Below are 21,151 nucleotides of genomic sequence, written 5' to 3'. Positions count from 1 at the left end.
TATACTTTATGTTCAGCTTATATAATGTTATGACTTTCAGAAGAAAAACACGTTCATTTCTTGCTGCTCAAATGAGGCTTTTATTGTCCTAAACCCTTTTGGGACGTTCAAATCTTGAACTAACTGCCTGAGCATTTGCCGCGCACACACACAAAAAAACCCATCGTGAGAATAAGCTCATTAGGGTTACCAAGCATCACAGTACAAAGGCACATCTGCCTCATGTTTGAATCTTTGTCTTTACTTTTCCAGTGCCATGAATATCATCACTCACATTTTCCAACAGGAAGCTGCTCCCAGATAAAAGCCTACTGTCTCTCCAGAAACAGAACCGTTTTAGTAACAAATAGCTCCCATTGATCTAAGAATAGTTGCACTTTTCCATTGATCTGTCATGTTTGTGAGCTATTTTAAATCTGACATTTTACTGTCTGTTATTGCAGCACAAAATCTAAATGACAAGTCTCTTTTAATAGATTTGGGATTCAGTGTCTTGGAATAATCCTGCGTGCTTTTAATGTGAAGGGTATGAAACAGATCTTTAGTGCCCCAAAAGCAACAAATATTTGCGCTAACACGCTCTGTGAGAAGTTTAAAAAATTTTCATGAGACTCGATTCAAAACAGATGCCTCAATGTAACTAACAAACACAAACATCTACAGAGTTTTATCATTTCTGTAGTTATTTTTAATACCCACACAGCTTGAAGACATAAAGAGCCCTACACACATGCCTTTTAGTTTTCAGTGACAGTTTAAAGTTGGCACAAGGATTTGTTCATTTGGAAACGCTACACAGACGTTGGGCCGCAAAATGGATCCAAAAGGAGAGTTCAAGACCGATCTATAAAAAAGGTTCAAATTAGGGCACCAATTGGACGCTGGTAAAAGTATCTTAATAATTTAAAAACAGTGCATACCTTCATTAAAATCAGAGGACTTCACAAAGTACTTTCCTCATCAAATAGTATTGCAACATTAACATCTTACATTAGACCAAATATTCTATACATGGTGAAGTTACCACTCATCAACATCAACACTACTAAATGAGAAATACTTACTAATTACACTTCAGAGAACCTCGGTTTATACCCTCCGACTTCTCTAAGGAGAAGTGGTGGAGAGGGTGGCTGAGCTCAGGCTGTGGGTTGGGAACCTGAGGGTCGCTGTTTCAGGTCCCAGTACCAAGTACTGAACTGGTTACTAGATAAATAGGAGACATCCTGAGCTCTGTGAAGGTGACCTTGAGCGAGGCATTGATGCCCCAACCCTTTGCAGCTCCCTCACTCTGACAGCTCTCCATCAAAAAAAATGCAGGACTATAGATTGTGTCTGGGCTCATTTCTGACACATGTCTCACAATAACAAAGCTGTAAAAAGGTATATCAAATAAAATAAAGAAGTGACCAGAGCTGACAGAGCAAACTGTGTTTGAATTATTGTGTAAGTTATAAATAAAGTGAACTGAGGTACGATCAGTGGGGAACGATTGTAACCTCTGCAGAATGTATGCAAAGAGTCCCTCAAAACAATGACAGAGATCATATCGGTAGCTGTTTTGTAGTCCTTAAAATACCATAAAACTTAAAAGCCCATCTGAATTTAAGGCCCCCTCCTTTTTACTAGCCTGGTGTTGCTGCACAGTAAAGGCAGGTTTCAATCAGAGACCCTGATGTCTTTAGTGGTGAAACCAGTTTGCTGATCATAACAGAGACAAGGCAGCAAGACATAAACACCTCAAACATCTCCAACATGTGCAAGAGTGACTGAATGATGCTTGTGTACAAACAGGCCGTGAAGCGAGTTGGTACAGTTCCTCTACGCAGTAACTTCAAAATAGTGATTTGTTATTGATTTTTTTTTTTTGTCATTCTTCCAATTTCGTACATTTACGACTTTCATGAGTTTAGTTTGAAAATAATCTAAGGCCTGTCTCATATTGATGCCTTTCCCAATGAAAGGCAGGGCCATTTCATAGACTGAAGGAAATAAAAGTCTGTTTTACAATACTTTAAAAAAAAAACACTTACAATAATACACTTCACATCATCTACAAATGGGAAGTTTTAAATACTGTATTAACAAAAAAAATGAAGGCTAAACTCATCCCATGCTTGGACAATCCACAAAGATAAGAGAAAGTGCAGCATCATTAAGTTGTTTTTTTTTTCTTCCCATACAGACTTGTCGCCTTTAGTGGGTCAGTGAAGTAGGACAGTCTCTCCCAAAAAAAAAACAAAAAAAAAAAGAGGACGACAGGGGGATAAATTTGGTGCACCTCCATTTTCACATTTAATTGAAGCCATTATGTGCACTTCACTTTCCTTGTCATGCTTTGTTTGTCTTTATTCTGGTGGTCACCCTTCTGAGTTGATGCATCGCAAACAGCTGTAATTTATCCCCCTGCTCTGTTTAGAGTTTGCATGAAATCGTAAATGTTACAAAGGGGGAGACGGAGAGGGACTGGGGGCTGTTGGGGGGGCGCATCTTGGACATCTCCTGGTTGACCCTTGTTCACCCCTTTTCTCTCACTCACTGGATGAGTCGTCTCCTAAACATGTGTGCAGCTGTCAGCTGGCAAGTCTCTGTGTGTTTGTGCGCGCGTGTGTGTGTTTGTGTGTGTATGCTGTACATGCATGCATGTGCATTTGGTAAAGATCCTTTTTCTTATTTCATTTTTGTTTTCACTTTTTCCAATAACTATCTTAATGAAATGGGTATAAAGAGAAATTGAAAGTGTTTCCTCCAATCATCACAGAATGAAGATAACATGTGACGTTTGAAATATGTTAAATTTAAAAACTTTTTTCATGAAGTACTGTTAATGTTGAGAGCTCTTTGTGATATTGGCATGATGACAAACTACTTCTTTTCTTGTCAAAATGTGTGCGGTCGTTCTTGTGAACTGTTAATTGAGATTTTGTGGTTGCAGATTCTCTTCTTGCGCTGGAAAATGTTTCCTAAATATCGCTTTAGGTGTTTTTATAACAGGAAAACCACAGTGAAATTCAGCCTGTTTATTAGTCAGATGCAGAGTTTATGATGTCTCTAGTGACTATCTGTCGGTCACATGAGAGAGCTGTTGGCTCAATCCAGCGAGATGTTGATGATTGGCTCCTTTGTTGTCTTTCCGTCCTTTTTTGTCTCTCTGTTTCTCCCCAAACACTATATCCCACTAACCCTAAACAAACTGTAAATATCAAATTATGATTACAGTTTATGTCTAAAGGGGTTAATAACACTGAGTTTTTCTCTGCCTCTCTTTTTCAGTTGCGGCTCCAAAGTTAAAACCGATGAAGAATCCAATAATAGTGGATGAGGGGAGCAAGCTCATAGTGAAGTGCGAGGCCACAGGGAACCCTCTCCCCACCTACACGTGGTTCAAAGATGGCAACGAGCTGAAGAAAAGCAGAAAAGTCAAAATAAGGAACAGCCAGTGAGTACAAGTTAACCATGTCCTGTAAACCTGTAACACCCACAGCGTGAGATGAAAGGAGACGCACTCTGAAGTCAGAGCAAGGTGGCTATTATTAGCAGACGCTGCTAACGCAGCTTTTCTCTCAAAACTAAGTCATGAAGTTGATAGATTGAATGAAAACATGAATTCTCGGCCCAAACTAAAAGTCACACCTTTCGTGCAAAGAATTAAGAAATGGATTCAGAAGGAATGTTGCTTTGTAATCGGATCCACCTTTTCCTTGGAATCGTGCACTCATCCAGAACCAACGTAACTGAACACTATTTAGAAATGATGCGTAAAGCTGCCAGGAAGGTTTTTTTATTAGAAAAAAAAAAAAAGATTTAAGCCTGTCATGCCATCTGTGGTAGACTGGTACAATATGAGTTATGACATACGGAACAAGTCATTTTATCACTGGCGCTTCAGACAAATCATTTTGAGGAAATGTGGGAGATGTGCGAGTCATACATTTCTCCTGAACGCCCTTCTTTTCTTTAAATGTGTTAAAGTCACAAACAATAGTACACTAATACAAACATATTGACATGTATTGTAAAGTTTTATGTTATATATATATATATATATATATATATATATATATATTCTAATGAAACTTGCTCATTAAAGTAATCAGCTACATTTAGAGGCGGTAAAGTTGAGCTACTCTTAGTTTTGACACTGACACTGGGCCACTCTATACTTTAGCATGTCAAAAACACTTTTATTGTGTCTTTTGTTGTCAGGTTATGTGTATTATTATAAGAATGTGGACGTATTAGACTCCAAGGTTGGGCCCATTAGTTTGATTAAAAACTTCTCAGATGTACAGCTTCTGTTTATGCTTCATTCGCCTCTCGTACTCGATGCCACTCAACAGACTTTACACTGTAAAGACTCCACACATTTGATAGAATTGTAAGTTCATAAGAGTTACAGGTGAACTTGTTTGAACTCTCTCAGTTACATTGGCTCATAATGACGAAATTAAAGCAACTGACTAAAGCGAGGATTTGAACAATGTTGGTTGTTGGGTAATTTGAGGAGAAAAGTAGAAAACCCTACTGATGAAGGATATTGGCATAAGATGGGGCTTTAAAATTAAGACCTTAATGAAACAGTATGTTTAGTCGCTGCTGGTCCTGTGCTTTTCTGTCGGTAAGCGGTTTTTCCTTCTCAAATTTGGCCTCAGGTTGAGTGATTGTGTATCCGTATCAAAGCACAGAGATGTTGCCATGCTGTTGCTGCTCGCCCTGTTGTCTGCCTCTCCGTCCCCCATGTTTCCACTTGTTGTGTTTCCATGCTATTTCCTCCCTGCTCTCATTCCCCTGACTCAGCTGTGCAAGTGTTGTCTCCCACAGGAAAAACTCCAGAGTCCAGATCAGCAGAGCAAAACTGGAGGATTCTGGGAATTACACATGTGTGGTGGAGAACCACCTGGGAAGAGACAACTCCACCGGCACTGTAAACGTCCAAAGCTGTGAGTACCAACCCCTGAGCAACAAGTGAAGTGGCACACAGATGCACATTGTTTATTTGATAGAATAATACTTACTGCCAAATAAGTGATCCAAAGGAGCTTTCCCAAACAGAAAAAAAAAAGCGTGAAGAATTACTGTCCACACATGTGAGCCAATGACTCAGCAGAACAGTACACTGTGCTCCACAGAGACTTTATGATGTTATCTTACAGCTTTCATTCATTTCAGTTTGTTTGCAATGTTCCATAAAATCCCACAAAACTACAAGACACATCATCCTTTCACTGCCACTATACTATATGGAGCAAAAAATGTACAACATACAGTAGCTCGACAGAATATAAAAGTTCAAGATAAAAGGCATCTTCAGAGTGTGTGATAGAATCTAACAGGTATATTCAGTCGTGGTGTATGAGCATTGCTAAGTTTTGTGAAGTACTGTGTTAGATGAAAGAGTTTCGATAGCAGCTGCTTCCATTTGTTGGGGTGGTGAGTTTGTGTTTGTTCCAAAAGCAGTGCGGGTAGCGAGTGTGCGGCTGCTGAGGGTAGCTTATTGTCTGTCTGACTGAGTGGATGGTGCCAGTATAAAATACTATAAGGAGTTCTTAGTGCAGATACAATCTGTGTAGCTTTGTGTCGAGGAAAGGCCTGGTGTTATCCAGATCTTGACTGTCAGGGAGAAACATGGCAGGTTGCCTGACACACGTTAGTCAGGAAAATGTTTGATGCATGGATTTTCTGTAGAGATGAGTGTCTGTTGAAAAGCTTCCCTAAAGATGCATTAAATAAAATCCAACATTTGGGAACTTTTTTTTACTATGTGTATTAAGTGTATTTTCTGTGATTTTGAAAACAATCAGGGATTCACAAATATTATGGGGCCTGAGAGGGTTCCTTGTGGCGCTCCACAGAGGAGATCCTCTCAGGGTCATGTCGACCTTGAAATAAAGGGCATGGACCTCATCCCGCTCCGTCCTTAAAAGTAAATTTGCTCATGAAAAGGGAAAAGACTGGGGTTTGGGCATCACTCAGTGTCCTTGTATTCACTTGCAGGTCTTTAATTACTCCCCCCTTCCCTCTCTTTATATTTGTCAAAGCCACCTTTTAGTGCCATTGTTTACCGTTCACAGACTTAAGCTGAGCTGCATTATTAAAATAGCAGCTCTTTTCATATAAAGAAAGGGCCCATTGTTTTTCAAAACATACTGTAGAGATTCTCAGCAGTTCTAACATGCACGTTCCATCCCCAGGAAACAATAGTGCAGAAAAGAAGTCATCCATCTTGTATTTAAATGGGACCACATATTGCCTCATTTTTTTATTCCCTGACATCTAAAAAGCTTCAGTGGAGTTTTATAGCCAGATCGTGTGACTTATACTGTACGCTTGTTATGACACTTGGCTTTATTCCCATACAGTGATATATTTCTTTTCACTCATGAGCATGCAATATTTAAAGGGTCATTGACGTAAGAATCCAACCCCAGACATACAGCGCCAACATTTATGAAAAATTAATCTGTTAAACAGTAATTACAGAGTAATGATCATGTTGATGGCAATTAAATGAAATGGGTTGAATCATGCTCTGCACCCTGGAAAGGTCGGGGGAATCCCTAGTGGTAGCACCTGTTTGTGTTTCATAAAGGCTTATGTGACTGGTGGCCCATGAAACTCTATATGATGAACTTAGCAGGCAAAAGAGCTTGTAATGCAACAAAATCAAAGGAAATATAAAGTTACAAAGCAACGAACAGTTCAGTAGCCACAATGGATAAAACATGACGAAGCAATGATATGGCAGACAATGTTTTCACTGATTGAAACGAGAGTTTAAAACATGATATCCCTACATCTGTTGCAGTGTATACAGTATACAGTGTATGTGTATTTTTATGCCTTCTGCATTCAATCTCTCACACATTTTTGTGTCTGTTATCTGTCAGCACTGACATCTCCGCAACTCACTCCTGGATCCTCAAACAATGGCATCACTGTACGTCCTATCATGCGCTGTGATCCTGAGATGTCTGTCTTCGTATGTTTTTGTATTTGCGTGTGTGCGAACATGTTTGTTCACCATTCAATAAAAAAAAAGAAAAAGAAAAAAAAGAAATCCCATTGTGTTACGAGAGCACGCCTAGTTCCGTCATGCTTCAGGGGAGAAGGCAAGACCGGGCGAATCAGAGGTGGTATGTCCATAGACAAAGGGGGAAGAGGAGGGCTTCAATCAAAACTACATACGTCAACAAAAGGAAATGCTAGCAAACTTTTCATGGTGCTGTCATTATTGTATGCCTGTGAAAAGCTGAAATCAGCAGCTATTTAGAGAAAAATACATGTTGTGTTTGCAGCAGTGATGGGGTGTCGAGGAAACAAGTTGCAGTTGAAGACACAGAGCTTGATTTTATGTCATTAATGAGACAAAAAGCTGCTTTTCATCCTAAGGTCATGAGAGAAATTCTATTGTGTTAAAGGGCTGCAGTGGAGTAAGCCTGCCTGCCTGCTGCAGTATGTTGCCAAAGCAGCATGTAGCCGCAGTATTATCTGTGTATGTGTGTGTGCCTTCTAGGGAGGGAGAGCAAGAGGAGGGGTGCAGATGTAGACGGACAGAGGGAGCAGAAGAAAAAAAAAGAAGAAGAGCGTGAATAAAGGAGGGAGGGGGGGGGGGGGGGGGGGGGGCACAAAATGAGGGAATGCATGACAGGAAGCAGACAAAGACATTAGGGGATAGACAGTGAGAAGGGGGTATAGATAGAGGAAAAGAGAGGCAGACAGTGAGAGGGAAAGAAAAGTATGAAGAGGAAGAAGACAAGAGCCCGCTGTGTTGCAGAGGAGACTTTCACACCCATTTTGGATGCAGTTGCTATAGCCTTGCCCTCCCGACTGTATCTGATGTCGTCAGGTGCTAAACCAAGCATGGCGTTTTTTTCACCTGTGTTGCAGCGCTGACAGCGTGCATGCTAAAACTACCTGAACCTGCTTGTCAACAGAGAAAACTGCAAATATAAGGAATACCATCAATCGAGGCTTCGTGCACAGACGGACATTGAAAGCTAACACTTGTAGGTGATCTCGTTAAACGCAGAAGCATCATTCGAGCCGTCGCACCGACAGGGAGGACGTAGCACATGGCTGTTCCTGTACAGTGTGCCTGCCGTCTGCACTGGTGGAGGCAGACTTTGGGAAACCATCACTCAGCTCCACCACATGGTGAACACAGGCCACCACAAGCTCAGCAGCTTACACAAACTCCTGCACTGTACCAGACACCGATTTTTTTTTTTTCTCCGATGTTGTTTGTGTTGGATGGAAAGTGAAAGTTGATTGACATTACTTTGTATTCTTTACTTTCTCCCTCCAATTAGGCCATCTTTTATTTTGCTTTCTTTTTTCCTGATTAAAATGTGTGTGTGTGTGTGTGGGGGGGTATTAAAAAGTAGTTTGCATGTGAAGTTTCACCTGTTTCAAACACATTAGATCATTTTATCAGCAAGTTTGAACATAGGTGCGCCCTACATTGATTTGCCTAGCATCAATTACACAAGGAGTGCTGCACTTATAGCCCTGAGGTGCGATGATTTATGCGACGCTTGAACATTCCTTGGATAAAAACCGAACGCTCAGGTTAACGTAAAGCAGTGTGCAGAAATGGAGGAATCGCTGCCATTTTCCCTGAAAGCCAAATAAGAATAATCTTTCTGATCTATACAAAACATAACAGCTGACCATTACTCAGCCCATATCAATATTTGTGTAGCAAGACAAATGTGACACCCCTGTAACTCTGAAGCATGGTGTGCAAGTCGCCCAGGGCGGTAAAAAATAACCAGTGCAACTCAACTCAAAGTGAATCCCTCATGCATCTTAAAGCACGCAGTACACTGTGGCTCCATGCCAGCCTTGCAGTTTGCCAATAACAGTGAAGGATTGGCCCTGTGTGTGGGGGGATTTTACTCATGTCTCTTTGTTTGACCAGTGGAAGAGAAACGCACACTGTCAGCTGATTGAGTGCCAGTTTACTGTATAATTATTCAGCACAGATGGTTGGACGTTCTGCTGAGTTGAATGTTTAAGTTGCTTGCTATCAATGTTTCAGCCTTAAGACTCATTTAATTCTCTTCTCTTCTCTCTCTGGCTCCGTTTGAAGGTTTGAAACCTGCGATCAATCAGCGAAGAAATTTTCTTTTCCTAAACCCACTAGACCTTTTTCTGCGTGTTTTATTGTTTGTGTTCTGCCAGCCTCGGCATTGTGACAGAATAATAAAGAAAGGGATACAGTGCGTGTGTGTGTGTGTGTGTGTGTGTGAGTGTGTGTCCTTGTGGTCTGGAATATCTAATGTCCTGTTTTCCGTAACAATCGCTGCCTCTTCCAAAGTGATGTTTTCAGCCTTATGCCCAACCCCCAGTGTAGACCAGCAGGGACCATTTGTTGTCCATTTGGTCTGACCTCTCCCCCGTAATCAGTCTGGCACGGTAAGACCTACTGGCCTTCTGCAGAGCGGTGTAGTATATCATCCACTGTTTTCTATAAGGCCAGTGTGAAGGAGCAACACCAGTCAAAGTTTGCTGGGCTCCACGTGGCTTCAGATTAAGGCCTCCCATTATCCTGCAGGCTGCTGTGTTGTGATAAGCGCTGGTGAGGCAGCCATGTGTCTGCAGGCTGCAGGTCACATCCTCAGGGGGTGCTGCGTGTAGCTCCGCTGAGAGAGTGTGTGAGCGTCCAGGAATGTGTTGATGGAAATCACAGCTGAACATATGATTGCTCCAACCTCAGCAGTCATGCTGGGGCCCACCAGCAACAATTTCGCGCATGCATGCAAGCAGACAGGCAGGGCCACACACACACACACACACACACACACGCATACATACGCACAACCTTTACATGTTTTTTGCTCCCCACCCTGAAGTCAGAATCCCCAAACTGTCACAAAACCAAAGCTTAACTAACTCGATCCTAACTTGTCCAACTGAGTGGACAAAACAACATTTCAGCCTCTTAGCAACACCATGATGTGCTCAGGCAACGCCGAGATTGAATTTGAAGGTGTAGCATCATTGTCATGGTCGACTCCAACATTAAGGGGGCTCTATTATATCACATATTGGCTCAAACTCACTTTAGGTGACATCGGGGGATTTCACATGTGATGGACTGCGGTGGCAGAAGCACACACATTCTTGGCTCAGGTAGATACCCGAGTTAAATAGACTAAAAACATCAACTTTTTTGATTCAACAAGCATTCTTTAAAAGGTACAAGTTTTGAAATGTACTGACTGAATGAATGTGAAGTGTAGCCTGCTGAACGACCATTTTAGCCTAAATGGGCTGTATTTGGTACACTGATAGCTTAATGGATGTGATGCCACCACATGTGTGGAGGTGATAATCATCAGTGCAGGGGCTGTGGGTTCAAACTTTAGCCCTTTGCTAAATGTCAACCTCCTCTCTCCCATTCCAACATTTCCTGTCTCTCGAGCGGTCCCAACTAATACAGGCAAAAATATCTTTAAAAAAGAATCTACATTTACAATAAGGACTTTTGTTCAGTAGGAAAATCTAGGTGATAGAAGTTGTTAGACGTGTTGCTGGTTGACGCTGACTTTCATCCATGCTGCCACAAGTTCTCCCCATTGGTCGGACGTCTCTGGAGGCCTTTTCTCTGCGGCAGTCTTTGACTTTCACGTTTGTAAGTCTTACCACATCTTTTATTCATTTTAATCACGTTACATTTGTACTCTGAAATTTGCACCAAAGGATACACAAGGTATGGTCTGTTCTAAATTGTTGTCGCTGATCCATTAATTTAGGTGTCGACCAAAGTTGATTCCCCTCAGATGTCTCCAAGTCCGCTTCGAAAACGTGAACAGCTGAGAGTTCAAGGTTCAAATGTTGTCCAAAAAATGCACCAGTAAGCTTTACTTTAGTACAAATAGGAAGGATTAGATTGTTACCTCACACATGATAGCAGGTGAGATATTTATTGATTATTTTTATCATTGTTAATAAAAGGATGTTTTTTTAGCATACTTTTATAATTGAAACGAGAGGCTGCGATTGGCTGTGATTCGTGAGTACAGCTTTAGGCCAGAGAAAAACAGAGCAGCAGTGGTTAAACATCTGAAAGTGATAAAGAATCAGGATATCTTACACTACTTGATAAGCAGTAAATGCAACATTTGGTCATTACCTAAGACTATAAATCTGTGTTGCACAAACTGTATTTGCCTTCAGAGGAAACAGCCACAAAGAGACAGATGTGTCTTAATCTTAAGCAAAGAGAGAAAATATTTATGATAATTCAAACCAGTTTGACTCTGTTTTTGTTCCGTCTTTTTTGTAAAAAGTATGTAAATAATTAAACCTTCAGAGGTCCAGTCTTCCCTTCCATTGAAAGCTAGTATGAAATGTGTTGACTGTTCTGTGTTTCTTATTGGCTCGAGAAAGTCGGGGACCCTGAAAGGAAAAAGAACCAGAGCTTGTTATGATGCACTTTGACTCATGTTTGCACAAAATGATTCAGTAACCTTTGCTGGACTTTTAGTGAACATCATTGTCCAAAAGAAAATGACCTTACACAAATAGTCATACTTCAGACGCAAAACTCCCACAGCTTTCGCTGTGACCTTCCAGTAAGTGGTCATCTCTCCTCTGCGTAAGTGAAACATTACAGTAAGTACTGCTTCGAACTACATAAACAACAACTTCCTGCGCTCCTTGTATGTCTGGCGAGTAAAAAAAATAAAACATTAACATAAACTCATCTGAAATGACGCTAAAGGATGTTCACCGTGGTCCTGAATGTGGGGCAGTCACTTCTACTGATTAATATGGTTAATAAGAAGCAGCAGCGGCCATGTCTGAGAGGAACCGGCCTTCACATCTGCCCAGTGTTCTGTATTTATGGGCCACAGGAGAACTGCCTGTCAGGTTCTGTGGATCAAGAGCTGAGCTATTAGTCATGCCCACTTTTTTCAAACTCTCCTAAGTCCAAGGGTCTGGACAGACGATCCTCCGAGGTGGCCGCCCCGATCGCTCCAGAATCGTTGGTTCTCTTGTCTGTTGGCAGGTTTGAGGATAAAATAAAAAAAAAAAAACAGTTTCCAGTTTATTGTCTGTGGTGAAACATGATGTTGAAATCTAAGAGGCTCAAATAGCATTGACTTGATGACTCTGAAATGCTGATGAAGTTCTGTATCTGAAAATAATGTGTGTTAACGTAAGTGTGTGTTAACATGAACTGGAGTTTTTTTTACAAGAATTATTTTTGGGGCGTTTTGTGTCCTTATTGTAGAGTCAGGACAGTGGATGCTTAATGACATGCAGGGAAGCTACGGAGCAAAATAAAGAAGTACATAAACCGGATGCTGTCAATTGACACCTTCGTCAAGTTTTCAAAGTTGGTAAGAATATTGGAGTCATCACTAGAAGGTGTATCAATCAGAGTAGAATCAGTTATCAGGTGTAAAGGAATCAGCATATTGGCAAGTATTCCAGTTAGTGCACTGATCAGACACCAAAACTATAAACCCCCCAAAATCAAAGTGGTTTGAGGTAAATGAAGGTCTGGGGGGGATAACCAAAAAAAAACAGTCAGTCATGGAGCGTACGTTTAGTCAAAGGCAGAAACAAAATCACCAATCAGTTGGTATTATTGATCACACTGGTGTAGGGTTACTCCATCAGCTCATGGTGCCATGTTACAATGTTTAAGCTAAAACCTGTTCATCTGCTCATCAGTCACTGCAAAGACAGGAAAATAAATACATGTTAATATCTTACCCAGTGCCCACTCAAAATCAACACTTTAAACTTCACCCACTTCATTATTTCCACCGTTGTCGCAAACATTTTCTTCCTCTTAAACGAGGGTGTTTGTTATTCTGTGCGACATCACCGCGTCCCAGCTGCAGTGTGTCAACGATCCGACTGTGTTTTGAACTTCACCCCACGGTGACGTTTAGTTTCCGACGCACTCACAGAAACGTCACCCACGCTGCCTGCGTGCATGATGTTTTTGTTTATTGTTTACAGCCCTCGTTTTGTGTATTTAGTGGTGCAGAATCCGGCCCAGCGAGTGCATCCAAAGAGTAAATAGAAGAGTTAAAGTGGTGAGCGTTAATGAACGCCCACAGCATCATAAGCACACACATCATGCATCCATCAGGAGGCACGGCGTGAGGACGGAGGAGAACTTGAACCCTATACGCTTTGAATATCTTCTAAAGGAATAATAGATCAAGGCGGGGGAACTCAAGATGAATAACAAGCAACTCTGTCCTTAAATATGAATCCTAAAGAAGTAGCTGCACGCTTATAACACCTGCTATAAAGTAGACACGTTTTGTTTTGCTTTTTTTGGGGGGGGGGCACGTAGGTGAACATATTATCATCAGCATCCACGCCATGTGTGTTTTTATTGCAGGGATTTTATTTTTTTCCTCGGTTGCACTTACTGTTTTTCCTAGATTAGCCTCGAAAAACCTCAAAGTCTTCAGCCCATTGTTCAGATGTCTTCATGTTTTTGCTGAAACAGCAACGGGGAGCTCAGTTTGCCGAGCAGTACTTTAACTCCAACTAGTCACTTTAGAGGAGAACTAATGTAAGGTGGCTGACATATAGGACATAAATCAGCTGCCTAATATGTCAGTAATTCATGGCTATATGACGGGGGTTATGCATGGAATGAGTTATCGGCTTTGAAATGCATGTGCTAATCTGTCAAAGCGGAGGCAGCTGTTGGATCCTATTGTTAGGAAATTACATAGAAAAGAGTTTAAGAAATGAAATAAAAAGACCAGGAGCATGATGAAACGCTGGCTTGAATCCTGCCAATAGGATGTGAAAGTGGCACCATTGTCCGAGTCTTTTCAGAATCCGAACACATCCCAGTTTTTTGGGGTGTCCAGTGTAATCTGGAAGTGTTTTGCGGGACAGTTAAGCCCTTCTGTGTGAGGATATCGCTGTGTGTGTGTGTGTGGACGGAAGCAGCTGTTACATGAAGAGCTGAGTGATGTGAGCAGGAGGGGACATGAGGTTTTTTTTTTTTTTTTTGATGTGCACAGCTTTTTTAACTCTTCCTGGGACCTCAACAACCTTATCTGAGACTTAATTTAATAGCATAATAAAAGATTCTCTTTCACCACCCGTAACCCCCGCACCGCCCCTACTTCGCCTCCTCAGCGGTCCTGGTGGTCTTTTTTCCTGGATGACCCTGACTGTAAGGGTGACAGTGCACGATTCTGGTTTTAAATTAAGCCAGCCAGAGCTCATTTGTGGATGCTTTCAAAGAGGAGAATTTACGGTCTGAATGAAAATGAATCATTGCGTCATACATGCTCGCTTGTAGTGAGTCAGTAATAATTTGCAGTTGCTGCGAACAGATCTGTGAGGAACCTTTTGTTCAGTTACATCAAACAAAAAGTCCCCGTTCCTCCTTTTTACTTTGCGTTTTTCAGATTTGGTCACGGGTGTCATCGCACTTTGAAAAGTTTTCTTTGAGCATACTAGAGGAACATATACTTACCATTCCTTTACTTAAAGCTCAGGCTCGCAGTGCTATAGTTTGGCCTCCACAGCTGTCTCTCATGCTAAACCTCCCATTACTCCATCACTCTGCTTCCTTTTGTTGCAGCTGTATTCATCACATCATGTCTGAGGGGGTGAGTAAGTTCTTTCCAGGAGTTACCATCAGCAGCCATTTCCTCCCGAGTGTGTAGGTGTGAAGTGTGCACGGAAAAGGCCTCGCTTTAATCACAGATACACTGACGCTGAACTCATCCTTTAGTATACAAAAAAGGGCCGGTTGTCTAACAAAAACAGCAATAGCCCGTTGCAGGACGTACGGCGGTCGTGAGTGGGTGGTGTGTGTGTATACGAGTGAAGGAGGGCCGCAGCACTCACATGCAAGCAGAATGTGTGCGTTTCAGGCTTTCGGGGAACAGCAGAGGGGAAAACCTTTTAGTCCGAGCAGCTGGCCACTACTGTAGCTGTGAGCACCAGAGCCAAATATGGAGCGGTGGTATACGTCTGCTGTATCTGGTACTCGCTGCAGAGTCTGCCCTTCATCAGGAATGAGGGCCAGCTGCTGAAGATGAAGGGCAACAGGGGGATGTGGAGGCCTCAGGTTTTGTCCTTTTAAAGTAATCATGATCCAAAAAAAAAAAAAACTTGTGAATGGTTACTTTTTCTCCTCTTTGTCTTTGCTGTTCTTTGTTTTGGCTTCTTGTAACTAGCAGATGAATCCAAGTTGTACTGACTCACTTATAAACCTGCATATCAATTTGTTTCACAATTTGTTAATCGCCTGTCCCTGGAAATCTGTCTGAGCTTGAACTTCTTATTCATCAAGCCAGAAACATTGATCATAAAGAAAAATCAAACTTCTTGCCATGTACATTCCTAACTAAAACACAGCTTTGGCACAATCGTGTTGTTCTGCTTCTTATTAGAAGTTAAAAAAAAAAGAGTTTGAGGGTTTAAATCATGAGCTCGCTAACTCCTGCTGGATTTAATTAGTTGCTCCTCATAGCTTGTTCACAGCCGCACTGCAGAGGTCAAACAGAAGCAAAATGTAAATGTTATTTTATCCCAAATTCTGTGTCAAAGCCAATTTAAATCAAGTGTAATGTCACTGACTCACTTACACATTCTTAAAAGGTTCCTTTATCAGCCGGTGAGGCAGACTGCACGCTGTTATAAACCCGAGCATCTCTGCTTCCACTGTCTGTTTGAAAAGGCTTAAATCACCTCTGCTCTCAGTCTGTGTATGTAGGGAACATAGTAATGCATGCATCTGCAATGCCTTTGGCAATGGCAGAAAAGTACCACATGACATCAAGAAAAATACAATCGTAGGCTATTTTTTTTTTGTCTAATCGGCCAAAAGTGTAAAACGTGATCAAGATTAAAATGTAGAAGTTGGCAATCGTTTTTCAAGGTTACTGAGGCTGAAGTGCTGAAGAGACAAGAGAGTTTATTTTCACAGATTCTGGCCCTCAGGTTCAAATGTGTCACCTTCAAGTCACAAATCTGCTCCTTTGACTTTTACCACCAGTGTTGCTGTCAGTCAGGTGATTTCAGACAAAAGATGCCATCAGGGTGGGTGGCTCTAAAGTGGATTACCACGTGTCCCAGAATATGGGATTTTCCCTTTTAAGAGACCGATTAAAGGATTTGAAACTTTGGCAAATAATGAGTTTTATTCAGCAGGATATGTCCCTGCAGGAGTTAATTTGACAAGCTCATTGAATTTTTTTTTTTTTTTTTTTTTGCAGAAGTTTTTCTTGCTCATCTCTTCAAGTATCGCGGATTAGTTTTTTTAGATGCAAAGACAAAGATGCAGTAAAGAAAAGTTTCTCGGTTCAGTTTGAAAAGGAAAGCAACAGGCGTCATCTCACTCAAAACAAGAAAGCAGCAGTGAAAAAAAAAAAAAAGAAGGAGAAAACATCACACAGAGCCTCTTCTGAAACTCGGAGCAGGGATCGGTCCTGTCTGGTATCGTGTCTTGGAAAACACACGCCATGTGTTACTTTGTTGCCAACTGCGCAAATTCTGTTGCCCGCCAGCGCCCACAGTGGCACCCGTTCATGCCCCCGCTCTGTACCCTGCCCTTCCTGAGCACACTTTCGCCTCTCTGCAGCGCATGAGCAGCTGTTGTGCAATCACACACTGGGCTGCTCTTTGATTTGTCCTCAGCACGGAGACGATTGAGGCAGGCAAGACCAGGCATATCAGCTATGTGACTGAAAAATGGTAAATGGAGACGAGAAAATAAAAGAAGACACACTGGTTGTGGCGGTGGCAGTGTTTCTGAAGAGTGGGTGGTAGATTAATGCTCCCGGCAGGCTCCATTTTGTTCATTTCTAAACATACCAGTATCAATCTGAAGCTGTTTGAATTGTGGATCATTTTCTATTGGGGAAAAAAAAGAAAACGCCTTAAACGCACCTTCATTCATAATGGCCTCTTTGCTGCGTCGTGCCCACAGTAAATAGTAATTTAATTCCTCTTTGGGTTCAAGACATGAAATCTCTTTTTCTCATTTTGAACTCCAGAAAACAGATGCTGCATGTTGCCACTGATTGGGTGTGCCTATGCTCATGTGTGGAAGTAGGTGCGTGCCTGTATTGTGTTGGCTTTGGCAACCAGAAATATTTTCCAGCTTAAGATCCTGTTGACAAATCTTCTTTTCTCAATCCTCCTCTTCTCTGCTTTCCTCCTTCATCCATCTATTTTTCATTTGTTTGTTTTCTACTTTCCTTCTGTCAAAGCTGCAACATTTGTCTGGACTTGTGCGTCTTAATCTGATCAAAGAATGCCCGTTTTGTGTTGGATTAATAAAAATCAAATAACAAAAGTATAAATCTTTCACAGAAAGAAAAGCAGATTCCCACATGTAGCAGATCCTCTTTGTGTAGGTTTGCAAACAAGCTACAGACATTCATCTTTCTTTGTTATCGGGGTAATTTGTCTCCACATTCTTTATGCTATAATACCACGACTCAATAGCACAACTCCTACAATAGTTTCAGCTTTAAGAGGACACACGTTTTTTTTTTTTCTTTTTCGTGTATGCATCATCACAGTACATCCTCCTCACCACATCAGACCCAGCTGTCAACAACTTCCTATTGTAGCAAAACCACACTGACCAATTTTTCTTTTCTACTCTCCTCCTATCTGTTTATCTTATTTATTCATTCCAACAAGGTTAGACACTCCTCTTTCACAACCACAGAGGGGAACATAATGCAGTCCGCACGAGTGTTACAAGAATGCATGCAATATGAATTGGCCCCTGGTATCGAGATAAAAGATCATGCACGGTCCCGGCTGTAACAGGAGACATGTCCGACATTCTCTGCCAGGAGAGGGGGAAGGAAAAGAAGGGAAGGGAAGGGGGGGGGGGGGGGGGGGGGACTGAAGACTTTAATCACTGTCCCATCCAACCGGGTTTTGTGGCTTTTACTTAAATGTTCTTACTTCTTCAAATGTTACTGGTTTGAATGATCTACTTAAAGAAAGGGCACTGGGCTACTTGCTAGCACTTCCTACCTGGCTAGCATGTTTTGTAGTGTATAGCTTTTAATTTATTGATTTATTTTAAAATACATGTAATGTAAAATATACTGAAATTTGCATTAGTGCAACTTTATCGTGAGCGAACGTGTTCATCCTGTAGCTTCCTCAGGCTCAGTGCTGGGCGACCCTGAACAAGCTACAGGTGAGCGCCTGAGATTGTATAGGCTGTGCACTGCGTACGCTGGCAATAATACATCCCATAGACTCCCACACAAAAACATGCTGACGCTACTTGTGCTTTTAAATGATTTTTCTTTAAGATGCAGTCCAGAGTTTTTGGTAGAGAAATGTGAAAGTTGGATAAATATACGAATTCTGTGGTATACTGTATGTTCACAACAGAGGAAACTGTTGTCCCTGGAACACTGTTTGAAGATAAAATGAGAAGTTATGGGGGCCCTCAACAGAGAAACTGTAACTCTCCTGGAAGCTTTTAAGCTCCAAACAAGTGTTCAAGTCACCCGCTCCTTTGAATAAAGTTTCTGTCTTTATTTCAGAAAATATAGCAGAGAATTGTTTAACTTCTCCAACCTTCAAATTTCTCTACTGTACCAAATCGACTTAGTGCACCTTTAAAAATAAGCTGAAAAAACAACAGGAAGGATTTAACGATAAAATCACATAAATGCAGAAGGAACATCATTGAAGGGCAACGAAACAAAAGCAGTAAGTAAACAAAAAGAACAAAAACATAGGATCCAGAAATGTAATAGTTATCTACATTTGAGTTTATCAGTAGTTTTATATCGTCTTATTTTTTATCAATGTGTGAGTTAAAGAGTCTGTATGTATCTGGGGGCAGCAGACTTTACTGCTACATTTGTTAGATAAATAAGGATTTATATGACTAATGAGTTCAAGATTTTATCTAAAGGTTGGATACGAGTGTACGTTTTTGGATCTCCACGTCCCTTAATCTGCCTTGTCTCACCGCAGAAATGTTCTGTCAGAGGGATGCACGGGGTCTGCACACTGTTCTCGCTCACTGACATCCTCCCAATTCAGCGGCACAATTTATATATTTTTTTATCCAGATAACATTGCTTTTAAGATTGAAAACACAACGCTTTAACAAAGTCCAGATGGAAGCGATCCACCACTTGGTTGAATAACAGCCTTGGCTTCCTCCAAACACAGAATCCGATTCTGCCTCGTGTGTGTTTTGAGATGACTTTCATTTGCACTGCAGAAGTGTAACAGATTAAGCCAAGCTGCAGTAAATGATCAACATTTGTCATACACCGGGGTTACATGTGTATAACTCCGCACCCAAGACATTCAACTGAAACCTTGTTTTGTCACACACTTGAGTGTTCAGGGCTCAATGAGGGCGCGGATTCGCTGTGAGGGCTGCATACACTCGGGGTGCCTCAAGAGGAGAAAAAAAACCTGAGCAATAGGGACCTCTCTTTTCATTTTTACGATTTTCCTAGAATCCTTTGGAGAGCGTGGAAAGACAGGCATGTTTATGAAGGTTTCCAGATGGTCCTGCTTGCACCCCCAGCTTTTCTTTTCAGTTCTCGGGCCATGAAGGATTAATCAAAGTCACTGGCAAGGGCTGATGGCTAAACACTGTGGCCCTCGCTAACCTGGAGGAAAACCTCTCGTCAACTCCCAGATTCAGATTCAGCCCTCGGGCTACAGCACCGAGGAAAGTTGAAACTTAGGGTTCAAAAACCAACAACACTTAAGCAAACCCTGTGTGCATGAGTTCGGGTACAACAACACTGTTTAGCAGAGCTGAAGATCTTAAAGCAGTTTGTCAGAAAAGCAGAGTCAGCCGTCACAACACCTGAACTCTGGTCCCCTCTGTGAGGTGGTGGACTGCGCTGCGTTATATTTATGCATTCTCTGTTACATGTAGAGATCTTGATCAATTAAGTTTGATGTTATTTTGGCCAGGACTTGAATCTATTCTTAGAGACTGCAATTTAAGACAAGTAAGAAACTGTCAGATTGCAGTGATCAGACCGAGCTCTCCTTTCCCAGACATTTTTAGCACCGCCGTCTCCTCTCCCGGAAAAAAAGATGTACATAAAAGTGCTGTCTCTAGAAAAAAAAGGTGACAACCAATTCAAAAAATAACTCCACAAAAAAGGAAGAAGAAGAACAAAACTATTAATTCCAAAAAAGACAATTCTATTTCTGTTAAAAGCGCTGCCTACTGTTCCTTTTTCCTTAATTATAAACCTCAAACACGTAAAAGAAGTAAAAGTAAAAGAACATTTGTCTTGATACTCTGGGTCATTAGATACTTTAAATATTGCTGCAGCTTTCAGAAGACCTTACTTATAAATGTCTGACTATCATTCACAGTCGAAAAATGCCAACCTTGACTTTGGTGTATCAAACAGGTTCATAATGAAGGAACCCTAAACTCTCTGTTTCTATTTCCCTTTCGGGCATCAGTCTCAAAGACTGTTTTCAACATATTTAACATGTGGTCAATGTGAAATAAATCTATTTAGTTAAACAACCCCCCCCCCCTTCAAAAAATAATAAATAAATAACCCCTCGACACTGACTAGTTATTTCACACTGGCCTCAAACCCTTTGGTCTCCTGGGTCAAAATCCAGCATCATTTGACCCTTGCCCAAAACACCAACCTAGGTGGTCTGTAAAGGACTTTCTGTAAGTCGAAGCATCTTAGACTGCTGGGATGGTTTCAAATAGGCTCATAATTATGTAGTTTAGTATTATAGTGCATTAGTCTTTGAGGGAGTAAGACCAGGCTAAATAGGAACAGCCTGCTAATACACAACAATGTAATATACTTTTTTTTTTTTCTTTTTTTTTTACGAGACACTTGACAGACTCTGCTCTACAGCTGCTCTAAATGGCAATGATGAACAAGTTCAGCATTCACTGCACATGTTGTTTTACCAACTGTCAACAGAAACTCTGTTGTCTGCTCACAGCAGCCTCACTCGACCATTACAAATGTGTCCACCGCAGAACAGCCTCTGATTCAACACACTGGACATGCGATAACATACTCGGACAAAACACAAAACTAAAGAATGAGAGTCATGTCATCACAGTTATAACTCTTCCTTTATCGAGATGAATACATATTTCTTGGAATAATGTTTTAAACAGAATGCGGTCAAGCCCCAATGT

At 41.3% G+C, this 21,151-nt stretch overlaps 1 protein-coding gene across 2 annotated transcripts in view; it reads left to right on the top strand.

Annotated features, from left to right (window-relative positions):
- nrg2a (neuregulin 2a) overlaps positions 1 to 21,151 on the top strand; it is a 77,005-nt gene that overhangs the window by 32,204 nt on the left and 23,650 nt on the right. For both annotated transcript variants that reach the window (XM_079355424.1, XM_079355425.1), the window contains exons 2-3: positions 3,274 to 3,439; positions 4,822 to 4,940. In XM_079355424.1, coding sequence (XP_079211550.1) covers positions 3,274 to 3,439; positions 4,822 to 4,940 — 285 coding nt within the window. The remainder of the gene's footprint in view (positions 1 to 3,273; positions 3,440 to 4,821; positions 4,941 to 21,151) is intronic.

This window comes from Symphodus melops (genome assembly GCF_947650265.1).
Source record: "Symphodus melops genome assembly, chromosome: 11".
NCBI classification, from domain to species: domain Eukaryota; kingdom Metazoa; phylum Chordata; class Actinopteri; order Labriformes; family Labridae; genus Symphodus; species Symphodus melops.
Note: the sequence above shows the minus strand (reverse complement) of the source record. Positions and strands in the feature narration are given on the sequence as shown.